This window comes from Atractosteus spatula, chromosome 1 (genome assembly GCF_055471065.1).
Source record: "Atractosteus spatula isolate fAtrSpa1 chromosome 1, fAtrSpa1.hap1, whole genome shotgun sequence".
NCBI lineage: Eukaryota > Metazoa > Chordata > Actinopteri > Semionotiformes > Lepisosteidae > Atractosteus > Atractosteus spatula.
The window spans coordinates 60,033,946-60,059,022 of NC_142706.1; the positions used below are offsets into that span (position 1 = coordinate 60,033,946).

The 25,077-nt window shown below is 46.5% G+C and overlaps 1 protein-coding gene across 3 annotated transcripts; it reads left to right on the plus strand.

Moving 5' to 3' along the window:
• Positions 1 to 14,693: 14,693 nt before the first annotated feature.
• Positions 14,694 to 23,199, plus strand: LOC148841417 (uncharacterized). 3 transcript variants are annotated; one of them, XM_088917661.1, is made up of 5 exons: positions 14,696 to 15,024; positions 17,837 to 18,179; positions 18,600 to 18,671; positions 19,731 to 19,802; positions 22,192 to 23,199. In XM_088917661.1, the coding sequence occupies exons 2-5, from the start codon at positions 17,858 to 17,860 to the stop codon at positions 22,473 to 22,475; spliced, it is 750 nt and encodes a 249-aa protein (XP_088773787.1). In that variant the 5' UTR covers positions 14,696 to 15,024; positions 17,837 to 17,857; the 3' UTR covers positions 22,476 to 23,199. The 3 variants fall into 3 exon arrangements, with proteins under 3 accessions (XP_088773803.1, XP_088773787.1, XP_088773794.1); XM_088917668.1 differs by lacking the exon at positions 14,696 to 15,024 and adding an exon at positions 15,113 to 15,146; XM_088917677.1 differs by lacking the exon at positions 18,600 to 18,671 and having other exon boundaries at positions 14,694 to 15,024.
• Positions 23,200 to 25,077: the final 1,878 nt, after the last annotated feature.

Here is a 25,077-nt window from a genome sequence, read left to right on the forward strand (position 1 = left end):
GCCTTTTCTGGCTGACGTCCAACGTGAGACGAGAGCAGAAGCTTTGACAACGCCCAGCGCATAACAACCAACTTCGACTCCAGCCTGAAACTCGTGGGCGGGGCGGAGGCAGGAGCGTCTCCTCTGACTCTGGATGTCATTGCGCTGTCATTGTGACGGAGCGGGGTCAGTGCCTATCTGTCTGTACAGCTCCCCTCAGGGAGAAAGACTGTAGATCTGGGGCTCATGCGTTGCTACGGGCTGCAGATTCAGCAAAGCGGGATTCTGGCTCATCCCTGTCCCAGAACCTGGACGAGCCCCTGCTGGACCACTGCTCTCCGAGCCCCACACGTCACCCAGGTCTGGCGAGCGACGCAGTCTCACTGCCCCCTCGCCGGAGAGCACCGTCCTGACAGGATCGGCCCCCCCAGGAGGCCGAGCAGGCGGTGGAGCTCCCTCTCCAGTAGCGTGTCGGACCCTCGCCGCCGCGCCCCTGAGCGGCCCACACGACACCCCGCGTCATCGCTACAGAGGACCGGGCTCCACTGCTGGCCAGCCCTCCTGGAGGGACTGAGTCCAGCCACAACCCTCGCTCCTCTTGGGAAAGATCCTGGGAGAGATGCTCAGTGTTCAGTATCCATCCATTTTTTTAAACATTCACATTTAAAGTAGGATAAATTATGTCCTGGATTTATGTCATGCCGGCAAGATTTTTGTGATCTAATATTGTAAGCGTGAAGATCTGGTCAGTTTGTTTAGTGTGAAAAAACAGCTTGTTACTAAATATGGCTCCCGAGTGTTGGCTGACCCTACCTTGTGGGTGTGACTTACGACAGACCATGCGTTAAGAATGAGCTGGACAGTGATACCATTTATACGGCCAGGCCTTGATATGGGTACAGTCAGTTCTGGTAGCGAGTTCACCCCGGTCAGGATGCCAGTCCATCGCAGGGCAGAGACACAAACACAACAGGGCCAATTTTCCCAGGAGCCCAGGACTGTCCAGTCCTGGTCCTGGGGGGTCAGTGTGTCTGCAGGGTGTCCAGTCCTGGTCCTGGGGGGGTCAGTGTGTCTGCAGGGTGTCCAGTCCTGGGGGGGTCAGTGTGTCTGCCGGGTGTCCAGTCCTGGTTCTGATTGGCCAGCATGTTTAGTTTAATTGAGATTAGTACTGCATTTAAATTCTACGTAAAGACTGTACATGTAAGTTTACAACACAAGACCAGGCTTGTATTTTAAGGAGTAGGGGAGGGGGGCATTTCACCCTCACTTCAGAGGTGTACATTCAAGTGCTGACTTGCTGCAAATCCAATTTAAAGCTTGTTCTGTCAATGTAGGTTAGTGTCCAGTCCTTGTCCTGGGGGGTCAGTGTGTCTGCGGGGTGTCCAGTCCTGGTCCTGGGGGGTCAGTGTGTCTGCAGGGTGTCCAGTCCTGGTCCTGGGGGGGTCAGTGTGCCTGCAGGGTGTCCAGTCCTGGGGGGGTCAGTGTGTCTGCCGGGTGTCCAGTCCTGGTTCTGATTGGCCAGCATGTTTAGTTTAATTGAGATTAGTACTGCATTTAAATTCTACGTAAAGACTGTACATGTAAGTTTACAACACAAGACCAGGCTTGTATTTTAAGGAGTAGGGGAGGGGGGCATTTCACCCTCACTTCAGAGGTGTACATTCAAGTGCTGACTTGCTGCAAATCCAATTTAAAGCTTGTTCTGTCAATGTAGGTTAGTGTCCAGTCCTTGTCCTGGGGGGTCAGTGTGTCTGCGGGGTGTCCAGTCCTGGTCCTGGGGGGGTCAGTGTGTCTGCAGGGTGTCCAGTCCTGGTCCTGAGGGGTCAGTGTGTCTGCGGGGTGTCCAGTCCTGGTCCTGGGTGGCCAGCATGTTTAGTTTAATTGAGATTAGTACTGCAGTTAAATTCTATATAGTTTCCATAACCTTACATGTAACAGAAGGCAGATTTATTATCTAATAAATCCTCAGTTTCTTCACCCTTGTTGCATAAGCATTTCTCCCGTCCTGAGGTATGAGGTAGGAGAGTTGCGTCAGTGGCTTCTGAGTGGCCGCTCTCGTTTCCTTGAGTACAGCTGGTAAAATGCCATCAGACCCTGGGGATTATTCCTCTTGATTGCTGCTGGAACCCCAGATGTCACGCCCCGTACACCTAGAGGGCGCTCTACTTCCGTCCAGTTCCTAGTTCCCTGTAATTACTCGTGTCTTTCCGGTGTGTCTCGTTGTGTTGCCCATCTAATTCCTGTGTCTGCTCTGCTCTTGGCTCAGCACTGAGGGAACGGGAACATGTCTGGGCAAGTGCGCCCCAGAACGATTATAATACAGTTCACCAAGAGGACGGCGAGGGACACGCTATGGCGAGCGGCGAGGAGGAATGAGTATTTGAATGAGAACAAACTGAGGTTTGCAGAGGACCTGTCCGCCGCAGACAGGAGCACCAGGAACCAGCTGTGGCCCCAGGTTGAAGCTGCAAGAAGAAAGGGGAGGAGAGCCTACTTTGTGGGAGTAAGGGTCTTTGTGGACGGGAAGGAGATTCGCTCCCAGTGACTGCTCAGTTAATGATTATGTTTGGTTTTATTTGTTATAGCAGTATATACTAGTTTGTTTAGTGTTATCTTGGAATGTTGTAGTTATGTATTAAAGACTGTTATAGTTCTGGTTCTTGAAAAACTCAATAATTTAGACAATCTTAGAGTTAGTTATTTGCTTTTGTGTATGTCTTTTTCTATTTTTTCTATTAATGCCAGAGGTATTCGAAATGTTATGAAAAGAAAAGCAGTTTTTTTGTTTTGTAAGAAAGCGAATGCTGATTTTTATTTTATACAGGAAACACATGCATGTCAATCGGATTTGCAGTTTTGGAGGAATCAGTGGGAGGATGATATTTGGCTTTCCAATGGTACTAATCACTCATCAGGTGTTGCTGTTTTGAAAGGAAACTTTAAAGGGAAAATTCTTCACAGTAGTATGCATCATTCTGGGAGATTAATCATTTTAACAGTTGATATTGGGGGGAAACAGTTTATACTTGTTAATGTATATGCCACCAATAATAAAATACAGAATAGACTTCTTTTTCAGGAACTAGAAGATAGTATAAAACAGGTTTTAAATAGATTTTAAGAAGCTAAAATAATTTTGGGTGGAGATTTTAATACAGTGTTTGATGAGAGTATGGATAGATGGCCTCAAAGGGTTAATCATAGAGGTGAGTCTGTTCATTTGGAAAATCTGTGCTTTGGCTTGGGTGTAATTGATATCTGGAGATGTTTGAACCCGGGATTAAGTCAGTTTTCATGGAGTAATTGAGATTTTTCTAAACAGTCTAGAATTGATATGTGGCTCATTTCAAAAGAATTGGAGAATCTCACTACTGATGTCTATATGAGTCCTGCAGTTTTGGCGGATCATAAAGGTATCTTTTTGTCGATCAATACATCTGGATCTTTAAAAACCAAAAAATTTAGTTACTGGAAATTTAATAAAACTCTTTTGGAAGATGACCAATTTGTAAAGGATGCTAACTTAATTATTAAAGATTGTTATAGAAAGGCATTACAGAACAATTCTTTCGGCAGTTATTGGGAATTTATGAAGTATAAAATTAGGGAGTTAGCTATTAAAAGGAGCAAACCCTAGTTATGTTAAAAAGAAATAAAGAAGATACTCTTATTAAAGATATAATCGAATTAACTCAGATTACTGATTACAGTCAGGAAGAAAAAGAAAAATTGAGTCTTTTGCAATTGCAATTAGATCAGACTTATGAAGAAAAAGCTAAAGGTGCATTTATACGATCAAGAAGAATGTGGATGGAAGAAGGGGAAAAAAATACAAAATATTTTTATAATTTAGAAAAAAGAAGTTTAGAATATAAATTGATTGACAAGTTAAAAATTAATGGCAGTATTACAGATAATCTCAAAGATATAGCTTTATATGTTACGGATTTTTACAAAACTTTATACTCAGCAAGACAGAACAGGTCGGATATGGATGTATTTTTGCATTCCATAAGGAGAGACGCTAGATTTATAGTTGAGGAATTCCGTATACAATGTGATCAACAAATTACTAAGAACGAAATAAAGATAAATCCCCTGGGAATGACGGTTTATGTAGTGAATTTTATAAATTTTTTCAAGATTTGTTAATTGATTTTTTATTTGGTGTTTTTGAAGAAGCTATACAAAAAAAAGAAATGCCACCTTCTCTGAAACAGGGATTGATTTCACTTATTCCCAAACCTGACAAGGATAAGCTAATATTAGAAAATTGGAGACCTATAACTCTGTTGAATAATGATGCAAAATTATTAGCTTTGATATTTGCGAATAGATTTAAGAAAGGGTTGGCTCAGATTATTGATGAGACGCAATCTGGTTTTATGAAAGGCAGGCATATTTGCAATAATATCCGTTTAATTCTGGATCTGATAGATTACAGTGATTTTATAGAAGATGATAGTTATATTTTATTTGTGGACTTTTATAAAGCTTTTGATACAGTAGAGCATAAATTTATTTTTAAGTGTTTAGAATTTTTTGGTTTTGGTGAATATTTTCAGAATGTTGTTAAGACTCTTTATAATGGGTGTAATAGCTCAGTCAGATTGCATAATGGGACATCTCTGAGATTTGAAATTGGCAGAGGTATTAGGCAGGGATGTCCAATATCTCCTTTTCTCTTTTTATTAGTAACTCAGACTTTGGCTCTTCATATTAATAATAGCATTATGGAAGGCATTAGTATCTTGGGAAGGGAAATTAAGATTTGTCAACTAGCAGACGATACCACTATTTTTCTTAAGAATAGTAAAGAGGTCTCTAAAGCAATTGAGGTTTTAAATGTGTTCTCATCAGTCTCAGGATTGTCTCTGAATATTGACAAGTGTGAACTGTTTTCTCTGAAGGATTCTAATTTAGATGCAATAGTGAATATACCTGTGAAGAAAGTGGTTCGTTATTTGGGTATTATAGTCTGTAAAGACCAAGATGAAAGATGTAAATTGAATTTTACGCCTATTTTAGATAAAACTAAAGAAAGATTTCAGTCTTGGTTAATGAGGGACCTATCGTTGGCAGGTTGGGTTCTACTGTCGAAAGCAGAGGGTATATCTCGCTTTGTGTACGCCTCGCTTTCACTGAATGTCCCTTCGCATCTTATTGATGAGTTTGACAAACTATTATACAACTTTATTTGGAAGAATAAACCTCATTATATTAGGAAACACCTTCTGAGTAAACCAAAAAACCAAGGTGGCTTGAATGTTATAGACTTTTATATGTCAAATATAACTTTTAAAATAAATTGGATTAGGAAATTTATTAATAATAAAAATAGTATGTGGAATTTTATTCCAAACATAATTTTTCAGAATGTTGGGAATCTTGACTTTTTGTTAAAATGTAATTTTGATATAAAGAAAATCCCAGTTAAGTTATCTAATTTTCATAAGCAAGTACTATTATACTGGACTTTATTATACAAACACAACTTCTCACCACACACATATTATATTTGGAATAATAAAGACATTAAGTTTAAAAATAAAAGTTTATTTTTACATAGTTGGTTTAATAACAACATTTATTTAGTGGCTCAACTGTTGAATGAAGATGGTAGATTGCTTGCTTATCCTGAATTCCTGGAGAGATTTCAGTTCCCTGTTACTCCTAAGGAATATGCGATAGTTTTTGATGCCATTCCGGAAGGTGTAGTGGGCTTATTAAAAGCAAATCAAAGTGTTAATAGGACTGACCTCCTTTTGGGTCCTACAACTGATTTATTCTTGGATGGCGTGGAAATAAAGGATAAGAAATGTAACAATACTCATATAAGGAATCTTTGTAAACCCCATCTTATCCCCTCTTGTTTGTCTTTTTGGAATGCAGTGTTTGAAAATATAAACTGGAAGTTAGTTTGGACAATTCCTGATAGATTTTGTATTACAAATAAAGTTAAAGAGATATCGTTTAAAATTATTCATAAGTTTTATCCAGTGAAATTAGTACTCTTTAAATTTAAGCATGAGCAGGATGATCTGTGTGTTTTTTGTCGGGCGGAAAAGGAATCTTTGGTGCATTTATTTGTGAGGTGTTGGGAATGAAAAATGGAGGTGGACACCATGTTTGGTGGGAGGATGTAAGTCTGAAAATCCAGCACTAGCAGCACAGCAGCTTAAACAACATCCCGTTCTTTACACTTATGTACTACTAGTAGTAGTGTGTCTGCTGTTGTGTATGTGTGCTGGTGCAATCACCCAGCTTTGGTTACTTGCTGAAAAATCAAACACTTGACGAATCGCTCTCTTCTCTGGCCACCCAGTGAACAATCTTTTGCAAATCTGAGTTTAACACTCTTCCTACGCTTCACAGATGAGCCCCCGGGAGTCCTGTAGCGAAGCTGGGTGAAACGTGTTGGTTTCGCACGGCGCCTTTATTACACAAAGGTCAGCTTTTCTCCGTCATATAGATCTGCCCTGCGTCATGATTTCTGTTTTATTATACATTAAGCCACACTCCCGGTGTTTTCGGTTTTGGATTTTTAAGGGCTTAGTCACTGACGATCTTCTGATCCTTTGACTAACGCCTCGGGCGCGTCGGTGCTAAGGGATACAATGTTAGGGATCCAGCATTTTACAGGGAGAATTTGTAACTTGTCAAATTTGTAACTCCCTGTAAAAAAACAAACAAGTTTTAGCCTGGGCACCTTACATGGACTGTGCCGAGTGCTTTGTCCTTAGCCTTCACAAAGATGGGACACTTCTCCGACAATCACTCGAGTTCCGCTCTTTTGGAAGCGCTCGGAAACGACGGGGAATCTCTTAAAACCGAAGGCGTTGTTTTGCAGTATCTGTGCTTGTACGGTCGATACCAGCGGCGGCCGAGCTGTCCCGGTTTGTGGCGGCTTCCCGTGAGATCCGAGAAGTCTCACTGTACATAACGAGCAGATCACATTCCCGAGCTCCGTCTGTGGGTGTCCGGGGGGTCCCGTTCATTTTAACGCGAATATCATCTTCAACCCGAAATCCTCCCCCTGATTAAAAAAAAAAACAACTAAAAACCTATTGAAAGCGCGTTGGGTCTCACTGGAAAATAAACCGTTTAAAAAGGTTAAGTCCAGTATAAATGGTTTAATGGGTCATTGGGTCTGGCCTGGACCCCCTGGAGGTAGTGGCTGAGAGGAGGATGGTGTCCAAACTAGAGGCCATCATGGACAACGTCTCCCATCCCCTCTATGACAGGCTTGTAGAAATGAAGAGCACGTTCAGCAATAGACTGATTCATCCACAGTGCGACAGGGAGCGCTACAGGAGGTCATTCTTGCCTTCTGCCATAAGACTGTACAACGCATCCACCTTGCGTCTGGGCAGAGGCAACATTGACAGTGACCTGTTTCTGGACTGAACAGTAAACTGCTACATCTGTTCTTTTTCTTTTCCCGTTTACAACCGTTTTTGTGCGATACATGCCAGGGACCTGTGCAATACATTTATATTTATAGTCATATTGTGCAATACGACTTTTTTGTGTACTGTTGTGTTCTGGACTGTGAGTAACTCTTCTTAGTGCACTTCTCACTGTACTGATTGTATTGTATTATTATTATTGTAGCATTCGTTACACTGTTGCTGTGTTGTCTGTGTTAAGCTGCTGTTGCACTGCAATGTCCCTCGCGGGATCAATAAATTGAACAATGATTGAACACGCATCGTATTTTTTAGTGGTTCGGAACTGGCGGCACGGCGGCGCCTGGGAGCGCTGGGGCTCTGGGCTCAGTTTCTGGGGTGCTGTCTGCGTGGAGTTTGCAGTTAAATGTGGATGTTTTCGCAACGGGTCCGTGCGCGGATAAAAACAAACCAGATGGCCAGCCAAAAAATGGAGGCCAATTGGTAATTAGAGAAAGTTCCATAGTTCAGTAATAATTCTGTTAGTATTGTCGACACTGCGATCAGTTTGGACTCTTTAATTGCTTTTATTCCCTCAACCTGTCAGAGTTGGACTAATCTATTCGAATTACCACAATATCGAGCTCTTGGGTAGGAGAAAATATTTGCATGGGCGCCAGGCAAGCGGCGCGTTAGTTCACTCAGCACCTCGGTTAAATAACAAATTCGACAAGAACTGCGACCACAAAGCGTGAGAGTCGCAGGACCAGAGCGGAAAACTCCTACCCTAAACTGCGCCGCCGTGCAATTAGAGAACATATAACAACGTCCGGTAAGACCGTGTTGCAGAGCTACGCCAGGGCTGGGTGGGCTCCGCAGATTTCTGCGGATGAGACGTCGTGATGACGTCGTGATGAGAACATAAGTGCGGAGAGGCGGGACTCCGCGCAGCAACTGGATGACGTTCTGGCTCCTGGAGGAACGTGCACTTCCGTAGATTACTGCTCCTCCACGTCCTAGATACTGTACGTCGTTAGGGTAGACAAACAATCGTGAAACATCCGTCCTGAAAGACAGGCCCAGTGCCTGCGCTTAACTGTAGACAGGACCCACTTCCTGTGCGTGTTCGTGAGTTACAGTGAATGTGTTGGTAAACTGTGGTCATTGGGAAACCAGGCACATCTTGCGCCGACCTGCACTCCGAGCTCGGTTGAATCTGTTCTAATGTATTATAATAATTCTATTACAATCCAAAACATTTGTCATATATCTGGAGAGAATTATAGTGCCAGGAGCTGGTTTTTGGTCTGTTATTGTTAAAACGTATTGTTAAAACAAAACCCCCTTTTAGCACATTACATGTAACTGTAGTCTACATGGCTTAGCAAATAAACTAATTTTAATCTTCGTCAATAGCACCAAATCAAATAGCCTATACATGTATAATGATACACAGAGGCGTTGCAGGTAGCAGTGGTGCCTCAAGTTCTGGGTTCGATTCCAGACTGGCAGTCATTATGTGTGGAGTTTGCGTGTTCTTACACGTATCCTTGAGGGTTTTCTCTTGTGCTCTGGTTTCTCCTCCCACGGTCCAAAGATTTGCACAAAGAGAAAGAGTTCAGAATGCACGGGTTAAATTCAAAATGGCCTTGCTCCCTGCTCTTAATGTCCTACAGTAATACAATCCACACAGACGTGAAACTGTTGGCACCAAGTGTTGTTGCCAAGGAAACATATTGTCTTCTTACCCTCCACCTGTTCTGTTTCCATGGCTGCTGTTGTGTGAAAATTTTCCTCCCATTCATTTTTATTGTGAGAGGAAAACTCTTCTTCTGCTGCTGTAATCTCTGGGCATGGGTGTAAGTGGGAGAGGTATCGTGACTTTAATAGTTACTGAAACAGCGCTGCTCCACCTGTCCTGGCAGGATAGGGAACCGCCATCGGAATCTCTGGGTTTCCTTTTGGTGGCTCAGTCTGCATTGAGAGCTGATGAGGTAACGAGGAGTAAAGGCTCTGATGTTAATCTGTCTTGGCCTGAATTTTTATTTTGTTTAAAATAGTAAGGAGAGTGCTCATATGTTGTAGCAATTCTTCCTACGATACTTAGAACCTCAGAAACCGTTTTCGTTTTTGTGTAGCAATGTTTGCTGGGATTGAGGGAGCTGATGTTATGACAGGTCTCTCTATTCAACCGCTGTTGAATATTCTGATGTTATAAGGTTGTCAAGTAAGTGTTTTATACAAGGTGTGTATGTGTTGTTGTATTAGACAGGTAGGAGGATGAGAGAGATGTATTCATAGAATAATGATTTGGATAGAAGCAATGACTCAGAAGTTCACACATTCATCCATTTTCTAACTGTTTTATCCAGTACAGGGTTGCTGGGGGGCTGGAGTCTAGACCTCTCCTGGCAAGCAATGGGAGCAAGGCTTTACAAGCTACAGCTTCCAACCCCCCTTAGAATATCTACCGATCTCCTACAGCTGCAGAGCTGAACATTATTCAAAGGTGTCAAGTCAGTGAATTCTTTCATAGGTACATCCTAGATGGGACACCTGGGCCAGTTCTCCCAGAAGCCAATTCACCTGCTGGCACGTCTTTGGACTGAAAGAGGAAACTGAGGCACCCAGAGGAATCCCACGTGAACATGGGGAGAACATGCAAACTCCACACAGATACCACTCCAGGAATTGAACCCCGGGCCCCAGCACTGCAAGGCAGCAATGCTAACCACTGCTTCACAACTCTCAAAAGTTTAATGGAAAAAAAAATTAATTAATGAGTAGTGAAACTATAAATTGCAGCTTTTTCTTTCATGTGTACCAAGGAAAACACAGAAGACACTGAGCTGTTTCTAGGGGCGCACGATTCCCATCTGCTTCTCTGGAAGACAAACCCATTGTGCCATTGTGCACCCTGATTCTGCAATCCGATACCATCGAGCCCCAGAAACCCAATCCCTCTTGCAGCTGGTAGCAGGAAGCCCAGACTCAGAGTTCATGGACTGTCTTCTTCTGAGTTCCTAGGCTTTCAAGTTCCAACAGGCCATAAGATGTTGTTGCTGTTTTAGCTGGAGCCCTGGCCACTGTCAGGGCCTACGTGCTAACGAAGAGATGGGATCTGGAAGGCAAGGGATGTCCTCCACACTGTTGCTCATGCTGTTGAAATCCAGTTGTAGCAGACAAGCCGAGTCCCGTTTGTGTCTAATTTGCTTTGCACATGATTTCTATGTAAAGGAACAAGTAATTGGTTTATTCCATGCTGAAAAAAAGAAGAAAGAGAACACAACGTTTCGGCCGTGGAGAAACGTTGTGTTCTCTTTCTTCTTTTTTTCAGCATGGAATAAACCTATTACTTGTTCCTTTGCAGCCTACGCATGCTGACACAGCTACCCACCTGGTTTCTATGTAGGCAGGTTTCATTATTTCAGTTTTCAATGGATTGGCTTTCTCTCCTGCTGCAGTTTCCAGGTGACATCCCAGTGGGCAGTGATTCGTCGAATATACGTATATATCACGGCGAAAATACAGCTATACGTGTATATATACGTCGCAGCGACGTATATATACGTATATTCGACGAATCACTGCCCACTTGGACAGCTTGGCATACAAGGGTTTTGCGGACGGGGTCTTGCCACCTGCCTGAAAAAAACAGTAAAATGTTTGAGTGCCTATAGATTTTCTATTTTTATTTTCTTGAGAAAAGTTGATACCATTTCCTGGACACCCCGTCCCCCATGAGCGCGCAGTGCCCGGGGAAAAATCTGTAGGGGGGCGTCTGAAATTCTGAGGGGGGGTGATATTTCGGTTGAAACGGAGCTGTACGGTGCACCTACCCAAATGAAATCTCGCAGCTATGCCATTGATTGGTGCTTCATGATAGAAGATAACGACTAGCAATCTGGTATTTGCGATGAAGTTCAGTTTCACATTTTTCGTCACTCTCACGGTTTGTATTGCCTGGAGCGAAAAGTACCACAAGCGTTCATTTTTGCAGCTACATCGACGGAGGTTCTGAATCGTTAAGAAAAAATAGTTGTAAAACCAACAGAAAGCACAGACTGCTATAACTAGTCCTAGTTATATAACGATTTTAAGTATAAGGATAAACTACTGCAAGGAATCGGTCCACCTGAGCAAACAGGATCGTAATGTTGACACTCACTAACGACACTGATATGTGCCGTTCCTGGACGGATAGCCCTCCTGCCCATCAAACAGTCCGAGTGACTGTTAGTATCAATTAGTGTTGTCTGACCATTGACAAAGTACAACTATTGTTTTAGGGCGCAAGTTAATTTAAGTAAATCCTTTTGCCCAAAACTGAAGGGGCGACACTCCTCCCTCCCCCCGTGACGCCAGGCCTGTCCCCATCCTATTCCCTAATGTCATTATATATAATACCATACAACAGTGACCGATCCTTACTAACTGCATGCGTTAAAATTGCACATCAGCACATAGCAGGGGGCACATAGCCGCGATGTATTATCAATGTTAAATTTCAACCATAATATCAACAACATTAATAAACGCATACGTTGAAAAAATATCTAACCCAGCATATTTTCCGGTTATATACCACAATGCATTGCTAGTATTAGTTGGTCACCAGTTTGGCCACGTTTTTCAATCGTAGAAGTTTGATGTATTTATCCGCAAATATCTCAGCAATCGTCTTTTGACGAGTAAGTATAATAATAATACTATCTGAATACATACAGATCTTACTTAATATTATTTTGATTAAAATAGTACGTGAATAAGCAAAAAATGGCACATAAAAATAGTGAGAATGGGGAAGATGACACAAAATCGTTTTGCCGTTTCTCTAATTATTCTTATTCTATGTTGTACTTTCAAACTTTGGATACTCTTTAATTAGGACAGACTTTATTGCTCAACTGCTATGATGCAAGCCAAATTTTATACGTTTATTTCAGCTTTGAGCTTAGTAAACCTTAATAGTTCATTTTTGAGATTATACTAAAGAAGATGTTAATCATAATTTATTTGGGTAGTAATATTATATAATTTTCTCCTAGCTGTGGTGCTGAAGTCCCACCCTACATCGACAGAAAAAGAAATAAAGGAGCACGCAATGCGTTACTTGAAGAATGCATATGCAAGGCAGGGGGCCAGGAGATCTGGACACTGAAAATAATAGGTTTCTGGTTCTAACTGTTAGGACAATTAGACAGGGTTTGCAAATGGTGGACAAAAATCGTCTTAACTTCCATTGTAATATTTTTTTTCTTGGAAATATAGAAGCTGTACATTTAAAAATTTATATTTGAATCAAAATGTGGTTTTGAGTTAGTGTGTTAATGTAATTAGTTTGTGTTTGTGATTACTATACTGTATATTGCCATGTTATCAGAATTTGTAGCTGAAGTTTAAGACTAGTTGTGTTTTTTATGATTATTGCCCGTATATTGATTGTTGATTGATTGTATACAATGTATAATTTGAAATACATATTTTTCAGGTGTGAATGTATTTTCAGAATAAATTTCTAAACCAAATCATTGGCTTGATTTACTAGTTTCTACACCTGTAAAACCTATCTTTGATGTATAATAGACCTCTTACCATATACTGTATGTATAATAGTCCTCTAAAGTTATCCGGAACTCCAACCATATATGTATAATAGTCCTCTAAATGTATCCGTATAATAGAACTCCAACCATTTATGTATAATGAACATCTAATCATAGACGTATATGAGAATTCCATTCTAGACGAATTGCAGACCACATTTATACGTCTAAGGTATGCGTTTAATAGACGTATATTATACGTCTTTTGCCCACTGGGATTGATCTAACCTCCCTGTGCTTGTGCAAATGAGTGCCCTCATTTAGAGCAAGCCTGGCGCCCCAGCATTTGCTGGCTGATCCCCTTCAGTGAACAGTTAACCAGATTGATCAGTTCAGTTCAGTCACCTGCACAAGTGCAATGAAATGCTTATTTGCATGTGTGCTCCGATCCGAAGACATTAAGGAAACACCGACAGCATAAACCCAGAACAGCGGCAGCAACAACAAGTTAAATAACACACATCTTAGAGGGAAAAAAAACGTCAGTGTGAGCCAGTGGTAGGGGAAGAGCTCAGTAATCTGACATCTTAGTAATCTGAGGGAAGAAGCTGTCTCTGAGTCTAGATGTTCGTACCTTTATACTCCTATAGCGGTGCCCAGAGGGAAGGGGGGAGAAAAGTGAGGAGCCAGGATGACTGGTGTCCTTAGCGATGCTTCCAGCCTTCCTGAGGCAGCGAGTAGAAAAAATGTCTGAAATAGAGGGGAGCTGTACTCCAACTCCCCTCTATTCCAGACCCTGTGATTGGGCTCCTACTCCTTTAGGAAGCTGCGATTTCCAATTTCTCTTTGATTACGTACCGGTCTCTCATCTCAAGATGTCTAGTTTAAAAATACATGTTACTCTCCAGGTGACAGTCACAAAGCAGAGGATAATACCCCCGAGACGCTGAAGGGCCACTGAGCTTGCAGGGACAGGCAGGCTGGCAGGTGAGAGCCGTCTGCCCCAGCGTGGGAGTGCAGGGAAAGCCACAGGCAGAGAGCTGTGGGACGGGCTTACAGCGGGTTACAACAAGCCGTTTGCCTTGATCAGACCTCCTCCTGAGTGAGAGTTAAAGGAGGTGGGCCGTGAGTCAGCCCCAGCCCTCTGTCTCCCACGGGCAATAAGGTTGCAGTAGGGAGGGTTGCCTTCCTGGTTCACAATCCAGGGACCTGGGCGTGAGGGACCTGGGCGTTTGCCCATTGGGGGTGAAAAGGTTGGAAGTTGCACAGGCACTTGTAACCCCTCCCCTGAATTTAGGTCAATGCCTGCATCATAGGGCAGCATGATGGCACAGTGGTCGGCTTTGCTGCCTCGCAGTGCTGGGGTCCTGGGTTCAATTCTAGCCCTGGGGTGCTGTCTGTCCAAAACACCTTTAAATGCCTACAAACAAAACTCTGCAAATCTGTCCAAAATACCTTCACACAAAAAAAGACAAATCTTCCTGCTCATGCTACAATTTAGGAAGTGCTATTTTAGCGGAATAAAACAATATCTTTAACCTTATTTGTATTATAATATCTATCAGGAGTTTCCCAACCTAATTTCCAAATTATTTTTTCAAACATTGCATTCCAAGAAGATAAACCAGGAGGAATAAGATGGGGTTTACAAAGATTCCTTATGGACGTGTTATCATCTTTCTAATCCTTTTCCACACCATCCATGAAAACAAAACAATTGAAAAACCACGAAGGACATCAGTCCTTCTGTATAAAATAGAAATCAGCACTCATTTTTAACAAAACCAAAAAAAAAACTTTTCTTTTTTAACAACACTTTGAAACCTCTGGCATCAATTTAAAAAATGAAGACAAACAACTCTATTATCTACAGTCGCCACATTCTTCCTGGCCGCGTCTGTGACGTCACACAACCGCCGCCGAACTTCACCGGGATTCCCTCCGCGGCGCCGGGGGCTTCTGGCTGTCGAGGGCTTCCCCCGCACCCTGCGAACCGACTCCGGCCTGAAACTCCGTCATCGCCGGCCGAACCCGTCTGGAGCGGTTGCCTCACCGGTTTCACTCATTGCCGCCGGCCAGGCAGGAGCCAGGAAAGCGAAACAGCGCGGCGGGTGAGGGAAGGAATCCCGCCCCCTCTCCCAGCTCGTGGGAATCCCTAGAAAACTAGGAACAGGAAGCAGTTCTGCAGCTCGAGCTGGGAATGCGACTTGCGCGGGGTAGAGGAGAACTGGGGGTTGTTTTTTTGTTTTGTTTTGTTTTGTGCGGTGGCGACCGTGTTGTTGTTGTTGTTGTTGCACCGACGGTGACCGGTTTGTAAACGTGCTGGGGCTGGCGTCGTCTTGGCGACCCCGCAGCTCGCCGTTCGCGCCAGCAAAGCGTTTTGAATTTGAACGTGACCCCTCGACATCGCTGATCTGGAGCCAGACGAGGAAGCGCGTCGCTGCGCTTGGCGGACATGACAGCGATGTGCGCTCGCTTTGCTCTCTCGCCCTCGCCACAGTAAAACCGCGTTTCGAGTTCCGTGTTCTTCATCCCGGCGTCACAGCGCCTGCTCTGCACTTAGCGGCAGGTTTGGTTGTGAGTTTGTATTCAGAAACTATATGTCCAGCAGCCTGTACCTGTACGGAAGCCTCTTAGCCCCTCGGATAAATACAAATTTTGTGTTTGAACGCGGTAATTACTTCGTCAAAACTACTGCCTCATATATTAACACTGCAATATATATGCACACACAACAATATTATCCCACGCAAAGCAGCATTGTCATTAACAAAAGAACGGGTAAACATTTACTCCCTGCTGAAAGGAAAAGAGACCACGTTTGGCCGTGGAGCCTTCGGGTGCGACACCTGCTCGAACTTTATGAACACAAGAACGCGGTCACACTCCTCTTTGTGCAGTTTCATTACTATAAAGGAGCACACGTGTACCGTCTGTTGTGTACATGGTGTATGACCGCCTTTTGAGTTTTCCTGGGTTCAGCGCAGAAAAGACAGGGCTGTGCTCGATGCTCTGTGAAACTGCAGAAACATGGAAACGGCGCGGCCTAATCTTTCTAACACCGAACAGAATACACTTACGATGATTTGACAGTACGACTGATACCTACCGTCGGTTTACTGTTACTGTTGGGCGAGCGGTGAATATTTAAGCATCAAAACCCCCAGAGGTTTTCAACCTGCGCTTACATCAAACACGTTTGAATTTGCAATTACACAACCGAAGGGAGATGACTTCTGTGTGGGTTTACACAGACACGAACGCAAGGAAACGCGGGAATGCGAAACAAAACCACAAGCAATCCCGAGACGACACACCCATTGCTGCCGTAGCCAACAGTGATGCATTTATGAAGATTCCTGTTGGTTGCGATGTGTTAGCGGCAGTATATCATAACACAATGCTATCCTCTTGAAACGCAACAAGTATTTTTTTTTCTCCGCGGCGCTAATAGGGTTCCGTACCAATGAATGAACGACTTTTTTTTTTCGATCGTGCGCAGACTAAGTAACTCATCACCTAGTAACTCCCAAACGGGCTAGGGGAGCTAAGTGGCCTGCCCCGGTATATAACCTTTCCCATGACTGATGACGACAGCTGAACAGCGGTGATTGTCAGACCTGCCACACCTGAGGCGAGGTCGGCCGAGGACTCTCGCGGTGACAGTCTTAGCGGGGAGACTTTTCTAGCTGCTGTTCTGCCGCGGGGGAAAGACCTGTTCGGTTACACTACTGGAAAGTTTCCTGGTGCTCTGGCTCTACAGAGCAAGGGGGGTCCACTGTACCCCCTTACCTCCCAAACAAACTCTGAGGTGCTGTCTGGGTGGAGTCTGCATGTTCTCCCCATGTTCCCATGGGTTTCCTCCCACAGTCCAAAGACATGCTTACTTGCTGGTGTTGTAATTGGCTTCTGGGGGTGATTAAACCTGGTGGGAGTGCGTGTGTCCTGTGATGGACTGGCGTCCTGTCCAAGATGTACCCTGCCTTGTGCCCATTGCTTGCTGGGATAGGCTCCGGCTCTCTCTCATCCCTGAACTGGAAGAAGCAGATGAGAAAATGGACGGATGATCATGGAGCACGTGTCTGAGTCGCGGATTGCCTGTGATTAATTCGCAGGTGATGAAAGAGGGCGTTCCGTTTGCTGCCCCTGCGTCGCCTCGATCAATTGCTGGAAGTGACTTGCGCCATGGTGACCGTTTGTGGGCTGGGCATCGTGAAAGCGGACCTCGTCCTGCTGGTTCTTTATCCCGGAGCTCGTGCTGCCTTGAATTCCTGCGGTTCCGGGAAGGGGTGTGGTGGCTTTATCAACAGCTGTCCGAAAGTCCAGATACACTGACTGTCGCATCAGGACAGAAGAGGGGTCACAAACTAGAGGGGCCATTCAGCCCACCTGGCCCGTTTGGTAACTGATACGTGGATCTCATCCACCTGTTTCTTGAAAGAAGCCCCCGCTTTGACAGCACGGCTGGGCAGCTTGTTCCACACCCCTACCAGCCTTTGTGTAAAGTAATGCCCCCAGTCTGGATTGGAAGAGCTTATCCACCTGTTTCTTGAAAAGAGCCCCGGTATCAGCTTTGACAGCACGGCTGGGCAGCTTGTTCCACACCCCTACCAGCCTTTGTGTAAAGTAATGCCTCCAGTGCTGATTGAAAGAGCTCCACAAGCTTTTTCTTGAACTGTGTGTCCCAATGTGACCAGGGGTCAGCACTCAGGACTCATTCCCAGTGTGACCAGTTTTTAGGGGTCAGGATTAAGGCTCAGTGTGGCCAGAGGTCAGATGTCACAGTCAGGGGTGAGCAAGGGTCAGGAGTCAGGGGTCAGGGGTCACTCTCAGCACCACCAGTGCTGGTGACATGATTACCAGAATCAATGGGCAGGAGGAGGCACCTCATGTAACCTTGTGACCTTTCTTCTGTTTTTAAAGGTGCTGTCCTAGGGGCAGGTGATGGCTGACCCCACACCAGCGGGGAGCCGGCTCCGGCTGCGGCGATGGAAGCCGAGACTAATTGAGGTGCTGAGCTCAGACCCTGACTTCGTCCTGCAGCACGCCCAAGCCCTGTCCCTGCTGTCCGACCAGGAATACCGGCGGATCAAAGCCCTCGGCGACCCCTCGGAGAAGGTCAGGGACCTGCTGGACTGCGTGCTCGATAAAGGCCAGGCCCACTGCTTGCGGCTTGTGGAGCTGCTGCAGGACCAGAGCGTGCAGGACACGTATCCCAGACTGTCCTTCCTCACCGAGGAGCCGGAGCAGGAGCAGCCGGGGGCAGGTAGGCACGCCCTTTTACCCAACATATCGCAGTCTGCGTCTCCACTGACCACAGGGTGACTGTCTGCCTATTCTGCCTCGTGCTCATTACTTGTTGGGACAGGCTCAAGCTCCCCCCTGACGCTGAATTGAAGAATTAGTTAGAAAATGGGTGGATGCATAAAACAACTAATAATAATAAAGCCATTAAGAGCACCTGTATGAGTAATCATTTATAACTAGACCTTTCAAAACTCAACAGGAGTCACAAAGTGTGCTGGTGAATCAGCTCATTTCACCCTTGTGTTCTGGAGAGCAGGAACAACGCTGAACGAAATACAAATAAGACCTCTGGAACCGATGGTTTAAAACTCTTTCAGGTGCCTGAAGGGACAAGTCAAGGTTTATGTGGTTCAAAAACCATGTATACATATTTTCACAGTGCAGACGAAAGCCAAGCTGAAAAGAAAAATTGAAGAGGTGACTTCCGCCGCGGAGGAGAAGCCAGGAGATGGTGAGTCCGCCTTGACTGAGGAGATCTGGGTGATGGGAGGGGTTCGCAGACGTCGGCCGGTGCCGAGCTGACCGGCCCAGAGCGAGTTTCGCTGTGCTGAGAGGCTCTGTAGAGAGGCGAGTGTCCAATTGCATTCAGTCTCTTATCCCTGCTCTGCTTTTTCCAACTGTTTTTCAACTATGGAGTTTTGCTTCCACCTAGTGAAGACCTTTCAGTGTAGTGCCTAGTAAATAATGATGGTATCCTCAATACCTCAATACCAAAGGGCACGCCCTTTCACCCGACATATCGCAGTCTGCGTCTCCACTGACCACAGGGTGACTGTCTGCCTATGTGGGCTGTTGGCCAGGCTCCTGTAAATTACACTCTGCCATTAGCAGGCCTCTGCTCACCGGACACTTACAACCTTTAGACGTCTCCAACAAGGCCGTGCAACACGTGACCTCCAGACTCATTTCTAAGAAGATGACAGAGGAAATACACCACACAGGGGGGCACAGTGGCACATTGCTGCCTCGCAGCTCTGGGGCCAGGGGTTCAATTCCTGGAGTGCTGTCTGTGTGGAGTTTGCATGTTCTCCCCAAGTTCACCTGGGTTTCCTCCCCCAGTATAAAGTCATACTGGTAGGTTAATTGGCTTCTGGGAAAACTGGCCCTGGTTCAAGGGTGTGTGTCTGTCCTGTGATGGACTGGCGTCCTGTCCAGGTCTATTCTGCCTCGTGCTCGTTACTTGTTGGGACAGGCTCCAGCTCCCCCCCGACGCTGAATTGAAGAATTAGTTAGAAAATGGGTGGATGCATAAAACAACTAATAATAATAAAGCCATTAAGAGCAACTGTATGAGTAATCATTTATAACTAGACCTTTCAAAACTCAACAGGAGTCACAAAGTGTGCTGGTGAATCAGCTCATTTCACCCTTGTGTTCTGGAGAGCAGGAACAACGCTGAACGAAATACAAATAAGACCTCTGGAACCGATGGTTTAAAACTCTTTCAGGTGCCTGAAGGGACAAGTCAAGGTTTATGTGGTTCAAAAACCATGTATACATATTTTCACAGTGCAGACGAAAGCCAAGCTGAAAAGAAAAATTGAAGAGGTGACTTCCACCGCGGAGGAGAAGCCAGGAGATGGTGAGTCCGCCTTGACTGAGGAGATCTGGGTGATGGGAGGGGTTCGCAGACGTCGGCCGGTGCCGAGCTGACCGGCCCAGGGCGAGTTTCGCTGTGCTGAGAGGCTCTGTAGAGAGGCGAGTGTCCAATTGCATTCAGTCTCTTATTCCTGCTCTGCTTTTTCCAACTGTTTTTCAACTATGGAGTTTTGCTTCCACCTAGTGGAGACCTTTCAGTGTAGTGCCTAGTAAATAATGATGGTATCCTCAATATCGGGGCACAGTTTCCCAGACTCTTCTGGCTGGGAAGCCCCTCTCTTTTCTTCCCACTGGCCAGGGGTGCAACCACAATTCAGACTAATGTCCACTGAAGGTAGGGATGAATATCCTGGAGCTGTCCTCTGCTACACAGATCTCTGAGAGCATCCCAACCCTGACCCCTGTTCCTTAACAAAGCCATTATCCCCAACCCCTAACCCCTGACCCCTGCCTCCATCAGCACCCTTAACCCTAACCCCTGACCCCTGCTCCAATCAGCACCCTCATCCCTCATCCTAACCCCTGAGCCCTGCCTCAGTCAGCACCCTCATCCCTCGCCCTAACCCCTGACCCCTGCTCCAGTCAGCACCCTCATCCCTCACCCTAACCCCTGACCCCTGCTCCAGTCAGCACCCTCATCCCTCACCCTAACCCCTGAGCCCTGCCTCAGTCAGCACCCTCATCCCTCACCCTAACCCCTGACCCCTGCTCCAGTCAGCACCCTCATCCCTCACCCTAACCCCTGACCCCTGCCTCAGTCAGCACCCTCATCCCTCACCCTAACCCCTGAGCCCTGCTCCAGTCAGCACCCTCATCCCTCACCCTAACCCCTGACCCCTGCTCCAGTCAGCACCCTCATCCCTCACCCTAACCCCTGACCCCTGCTCCAGTCAGCACCCTCATCCCTCACCCTAACCCCTGACCCCTGCTCCAATCAGCACCCTCATCCCTCACCCTAACCCCTGACCCCTGCTCCAGTCAGCACCCTCATCCCTCACCCTAACCCCTGACCCCTGCCTCAGTCAGCACCCTCATCCCTCACCCTAACCCCTGACCCCTGCTCCAGTCAGCACCCTCATCCCTCACCCTAACCCCTGACCCCTGCTCCAGTCAGCACCCTCATCCCTCACCCTAACCCCTGACCCCTGCTCCAGTCAGCACCCTCATCCCTCACCCTAACCCCTGACCCCTGCTCCAGTCAGCACCCTCATCCCTCACCCTAACCCCTGACCCCTGCCTCAGTCAGCACCCTCATCCCTCACCCTAACCCCTGACCCCTGCTCCAGTCAGCACCCTCATCCCTCACCCTAACCCCTGCCTCAGTCAGCACCCTCATCCCTCACCCTAACCCCTGACCCCTGCCTCAGTCAGCACCCTCATCCCTCACCCTAACCCCTGACCCCTGCTCCAGTCAGCACCCTCATCCCTCACCCTAACCCCTGACCCCTGCTCCAGTCAGCACCCTCATCCCTCACCCTAACCCCTGACCCCTGCTCCAATCAGCACCCTCATCCCTCACCCTAACCCCTGACCCCTGCTCCAGTCAGCACCCTCATCCCTCACCCTAACCCCTGACCCCTGCTCCAGTCAGCACCCTCATCCCTCACCCTAACCCCTGACCCCTGCTCCAGTCAGCACCCTCATCCCTCACCCTAACCCCTGACCCCTGCTCCAATCAGCACCCTCATCCCTCACCCTAACCCCTGACCCCTGCTCCAATCAGCACCCTCTTCTCAGCGCAGCTTCCCTAAGCTGAATGATTCACTCTCTGCCCTCTACCGGGCGGCAACAGACCACTTTCTCTCTGCGGCTCCCAGCTGTGTGAGGTTGGTCTCCCTACAAACAGCACAAACAATGAATCCCACCACATTTGTGTTGAAAGGGCTTTTGTTTTAGAGATATAGTGCACCATACTGACATAATCAAGTGGCTCTTAGTCCCTCTACAAGGGTGATGAGTGACTTTGCACCACGAATATTTTCTGAGCTGCAGTTTGGGAGAATGTATGCTTCACTAGTGTCTTACTGGGTGGCACGGTGGCACAGTGGTTAGCAATTGCTGCCAGCCAGAAGTGGGGCCCTCCTGGGGTGCTGTCCGTGTGGAGTTTGTATGTTCTCCCTGTGTTCGTGTGGGTTTCCTCCCACAGTCCAAACTGGCTCCCGGGAAAGTTGGCCCTTGTGTCTGTGTGTGCCCCGTGACAGCCTGGTGTCCTGCCCAAGGTGGACCCCGCTTTGCACCTGTTGCTTGCTGGGATAGGCTCCTGCTCCTCTGAGACCCCGAACAGGAAGAAGTGGTTAGAAAACTCTGGAGTCGCCCGTCAACCCTAACCCCAGCACCGACCCCCCCGCTCACGGCGCCCGGTCTCCCCGCAGGCGTGAAGCTGGTGTCGGAGCGGCAGCTGATGCGGCTGGCCTCCCACATGGGCCACGAGTGGAAGCAGGTGGGGCGGCTGCTGCTGGGGCTGCCCAGCGCGCGGCTGGAGCACTGCGAGGAGGAGAACCCGCACTCCTACTGCGAGCGCGTCTTCGCCATGCTGCGCGCCTGGAGGACGCGGGAGAAGTGGGGCGCCACCACGGAGCGCCTGCATGCCCTGCTGTCCCAGGACGAATCGCCCCTGCACCCCGAGGCCTTCGACTTCCTCCTGGAGCCCTCCTGACCCACCGCGTGGCGACGGGTCACAAATGGGAGGAGGCCCCGAGCAGGCTCGGACATCACCAGCTTATCATTCCAAGGATCTGATCCGGCTGTTTCTGGAAAGAAACCAGGGAATCGGCTTCAGCCACATGGATGGGTAACTTGTTCCCTGCTCCTGCCACCCTTTGTATAAAGAAGCAACTTCTGTTCTCAGTTTTAAATGCACTTCCACGTAGTTGTCACTTGTCTTCTGGTTTGTGATTTAGTGTTGACACTGAACCCCTGACCCCTCTGCGTTGACTTTGAATACTTGTACAAAGTCTGCTTTTAGTCTTTTTTGTCCAAGATCAAAAAGGTTCAGTCCCTTCAGCCACAGAATACATCTGGTTACTCTTCTCTGGACAGACGCCAGTGCAGCAATCTTTTCCATACTGTAATGACCATAAGTCTACATATTCTACCTGAGGCTTTATTACTGCAAAAGCAATTTTCTACATCCCTTGATTTGGCTACACTTTGGACTTTTTTATATATACACTAACATTTTGTTGCCTTTTTCATAGCTTTCCCTTCATCTAGAATATATAATCAAGGTGTCAATAAAAACACCCGAGTCTTTTTCCATAAGTAGCCTGTTCTAGCTCAGTTATTCTCACTTTGTTTTGTTCGTGGTTTTGCTGCCCGTGTGCAACACCCTGCCCTTGTCTAGATTAAACTTGTCGGTGTCCTGGTGTTTCCCAGTCATGAATTTTATCTTGCTGCGTCTCTTTATTTGGCATCCTGGGCAAACATGACGACTTTACTGACTATACCAGAATCTCGATCATTGACGTGCATTAGGAAGACCACATGGACAGCAGTGGTCCCAGTACAGATCTCTGTAACTCTCCACTACTGACGTCGTCCCTAGACGAGAACTTTCACCCCCTTTTTCTGTCCTCCTTTTTCGTTAACCAGTTCACAATAAAAAGGCACACATTTCCCTGAATGTGTGCTGCCTCCAGGTTCACAATCTTTATGAAGGAGATTCCCCGCTGGGCTGAATTGAGGTGCATCTTGCCTGCGATGTGGCATTTTGTTTCACGTGCTAGTGGAGAATCTCCTTTCCCTCAGGCCAGTGAAGTCCTGCTGTGTCCCGTGGATGTGTAGTATTACTGTAGTAGAATGCTGGTTTCTACAGACCAATTGACAGTACCTGAAACATCTACTATCTTTATCCTAAAAGGATTTATATGTTAAAAGATAACCCAGCGGTGGCATGGTGGCACAGTGGTTAACGCTGCTACCTCACAGCACTAGGATCCTGGGTTTGATTCTGGATCTGGGTGCTGTCTGTGTGGAGTTTGCATGTTCTCCCCAAGTTCACATATTCTAGGTGCTCCACTCCTCTCCCACAGTTCAAAGACATACTGGTAGCTTATTTGGCATCTTGGGACTGGTAAGTGTGCCCTGCGATGGCCTGGCATCCCATCCAGGGTCTATCCTGCCTTGTGCCAGTTTGCCTGCTGGGATAGGCTCCAGCTCCCATGCCACCTCGTATTGGCTGCAGCAGTTGGATAATGGATAAAAATAAGCTAGGACCTGGCATTATAATAAGTGAACCTGTCAGGTTCGCAGATGTTGCAGAACGAGGAGGATTAGTAGATGCCGGAGAAGAGACAAAGAACTAAAATAAGAGATCTGGACAAATGTCACATCCAGGCAAACGGCCAGAGGCTGACGTTGGACACAGCAAACAGAATTGCTTGTGTTTTCAGAGTTTTTCTGTCCCCGAGGATCTCCAGGCCTTAACATGCAGGAGGAGAGCCACGGCCCACCCCCCGGAGTGCAGCCCCACCTGGGTGACACACAGCAGCCCCCCTCAGGGGGAGGAGAGCCCTTGTTTCGTTTTTGCTACTTGCAACAAAGTTGATTTCGAGATTTTAATGCGCTGAATCCCTTGCAGCTTTTCCACACAGCAAATCCAAGACCGCTATTAGCACTCCGTACCAAACCCCATGGACTGCCATTCCTCAGTTTTAAGCAGGGAGCTGCGTCAGCATGCGCAGGCTGCGAAGGAACAAGTAAAGGTTTATTCCAGGCTGAAAAGAGAAGAAAAGAAACGTTTGAGCTGTGGAGCCTTCTTCAGGTGTCAATGTTGTGCCTATATGGTGTGATATTGCCTATATTGTTGGAACAGATGAACAGCTGAAACGTTGTTTCCTTTCTTCTCTTTTTTTAGCATGGAATAAACCTTTACTTAATCTTCAGTTTATCCCGTGAAGGCGTGACCAGCAGTGTCACGAACGCCCAGGCCCAGCACCGTCCAGCGTCTGTCAGAGCGGGGTGGAGACCCCTAGGGTACGATAGCGGAATAGACACGAGTGAACAGGCGGGCGCAGCCCTCCATTAGTTTCCCGTCTTAGGCGTACACAGCAATGTGCTTTTTCGCTAATCTCATACATTCAAAGGTCAAAAGACCGATCAAGGACTTTCTGTAAGCGCATTTATAGCCATTTTAAGGCACGGTGCTGTTTTTCCACAATACGTGTTGATGCAAGTTAAGCAAAGCGCGCGTTATTGCACCTACAGTTTATCACAGTCGTTTTCGCCCTGAAAGTTAGATACTTGCGTTTCAAAAGCCG

Excerpts from the sequence above, each read along its gene's own strand:
- LOC148841417 (XM_088917661.1), top strand. The coding sequence starts at position 17,858 with ATGGCTGACCCCACACCAGCGGGGAGCCGGCTCCGGCTGCGGCGATGG. Across the intron at positions 18,672-19,730 it reads GGAGGAGAAGCCAGGAGATG|TGCAGACGAAAGCCAAGCTG; the intron begins GTGAGTCCGCCT and ends ATATTTTCACAG. Across the intron at positions 19,803-22,191 it reads GGAGGAGAAGCCAGGAGATG|GCGTGAAGCTGGTGTCGGAG; the intron begins GTGAGTCCGCCT and ends GTCTCCCCGCAG.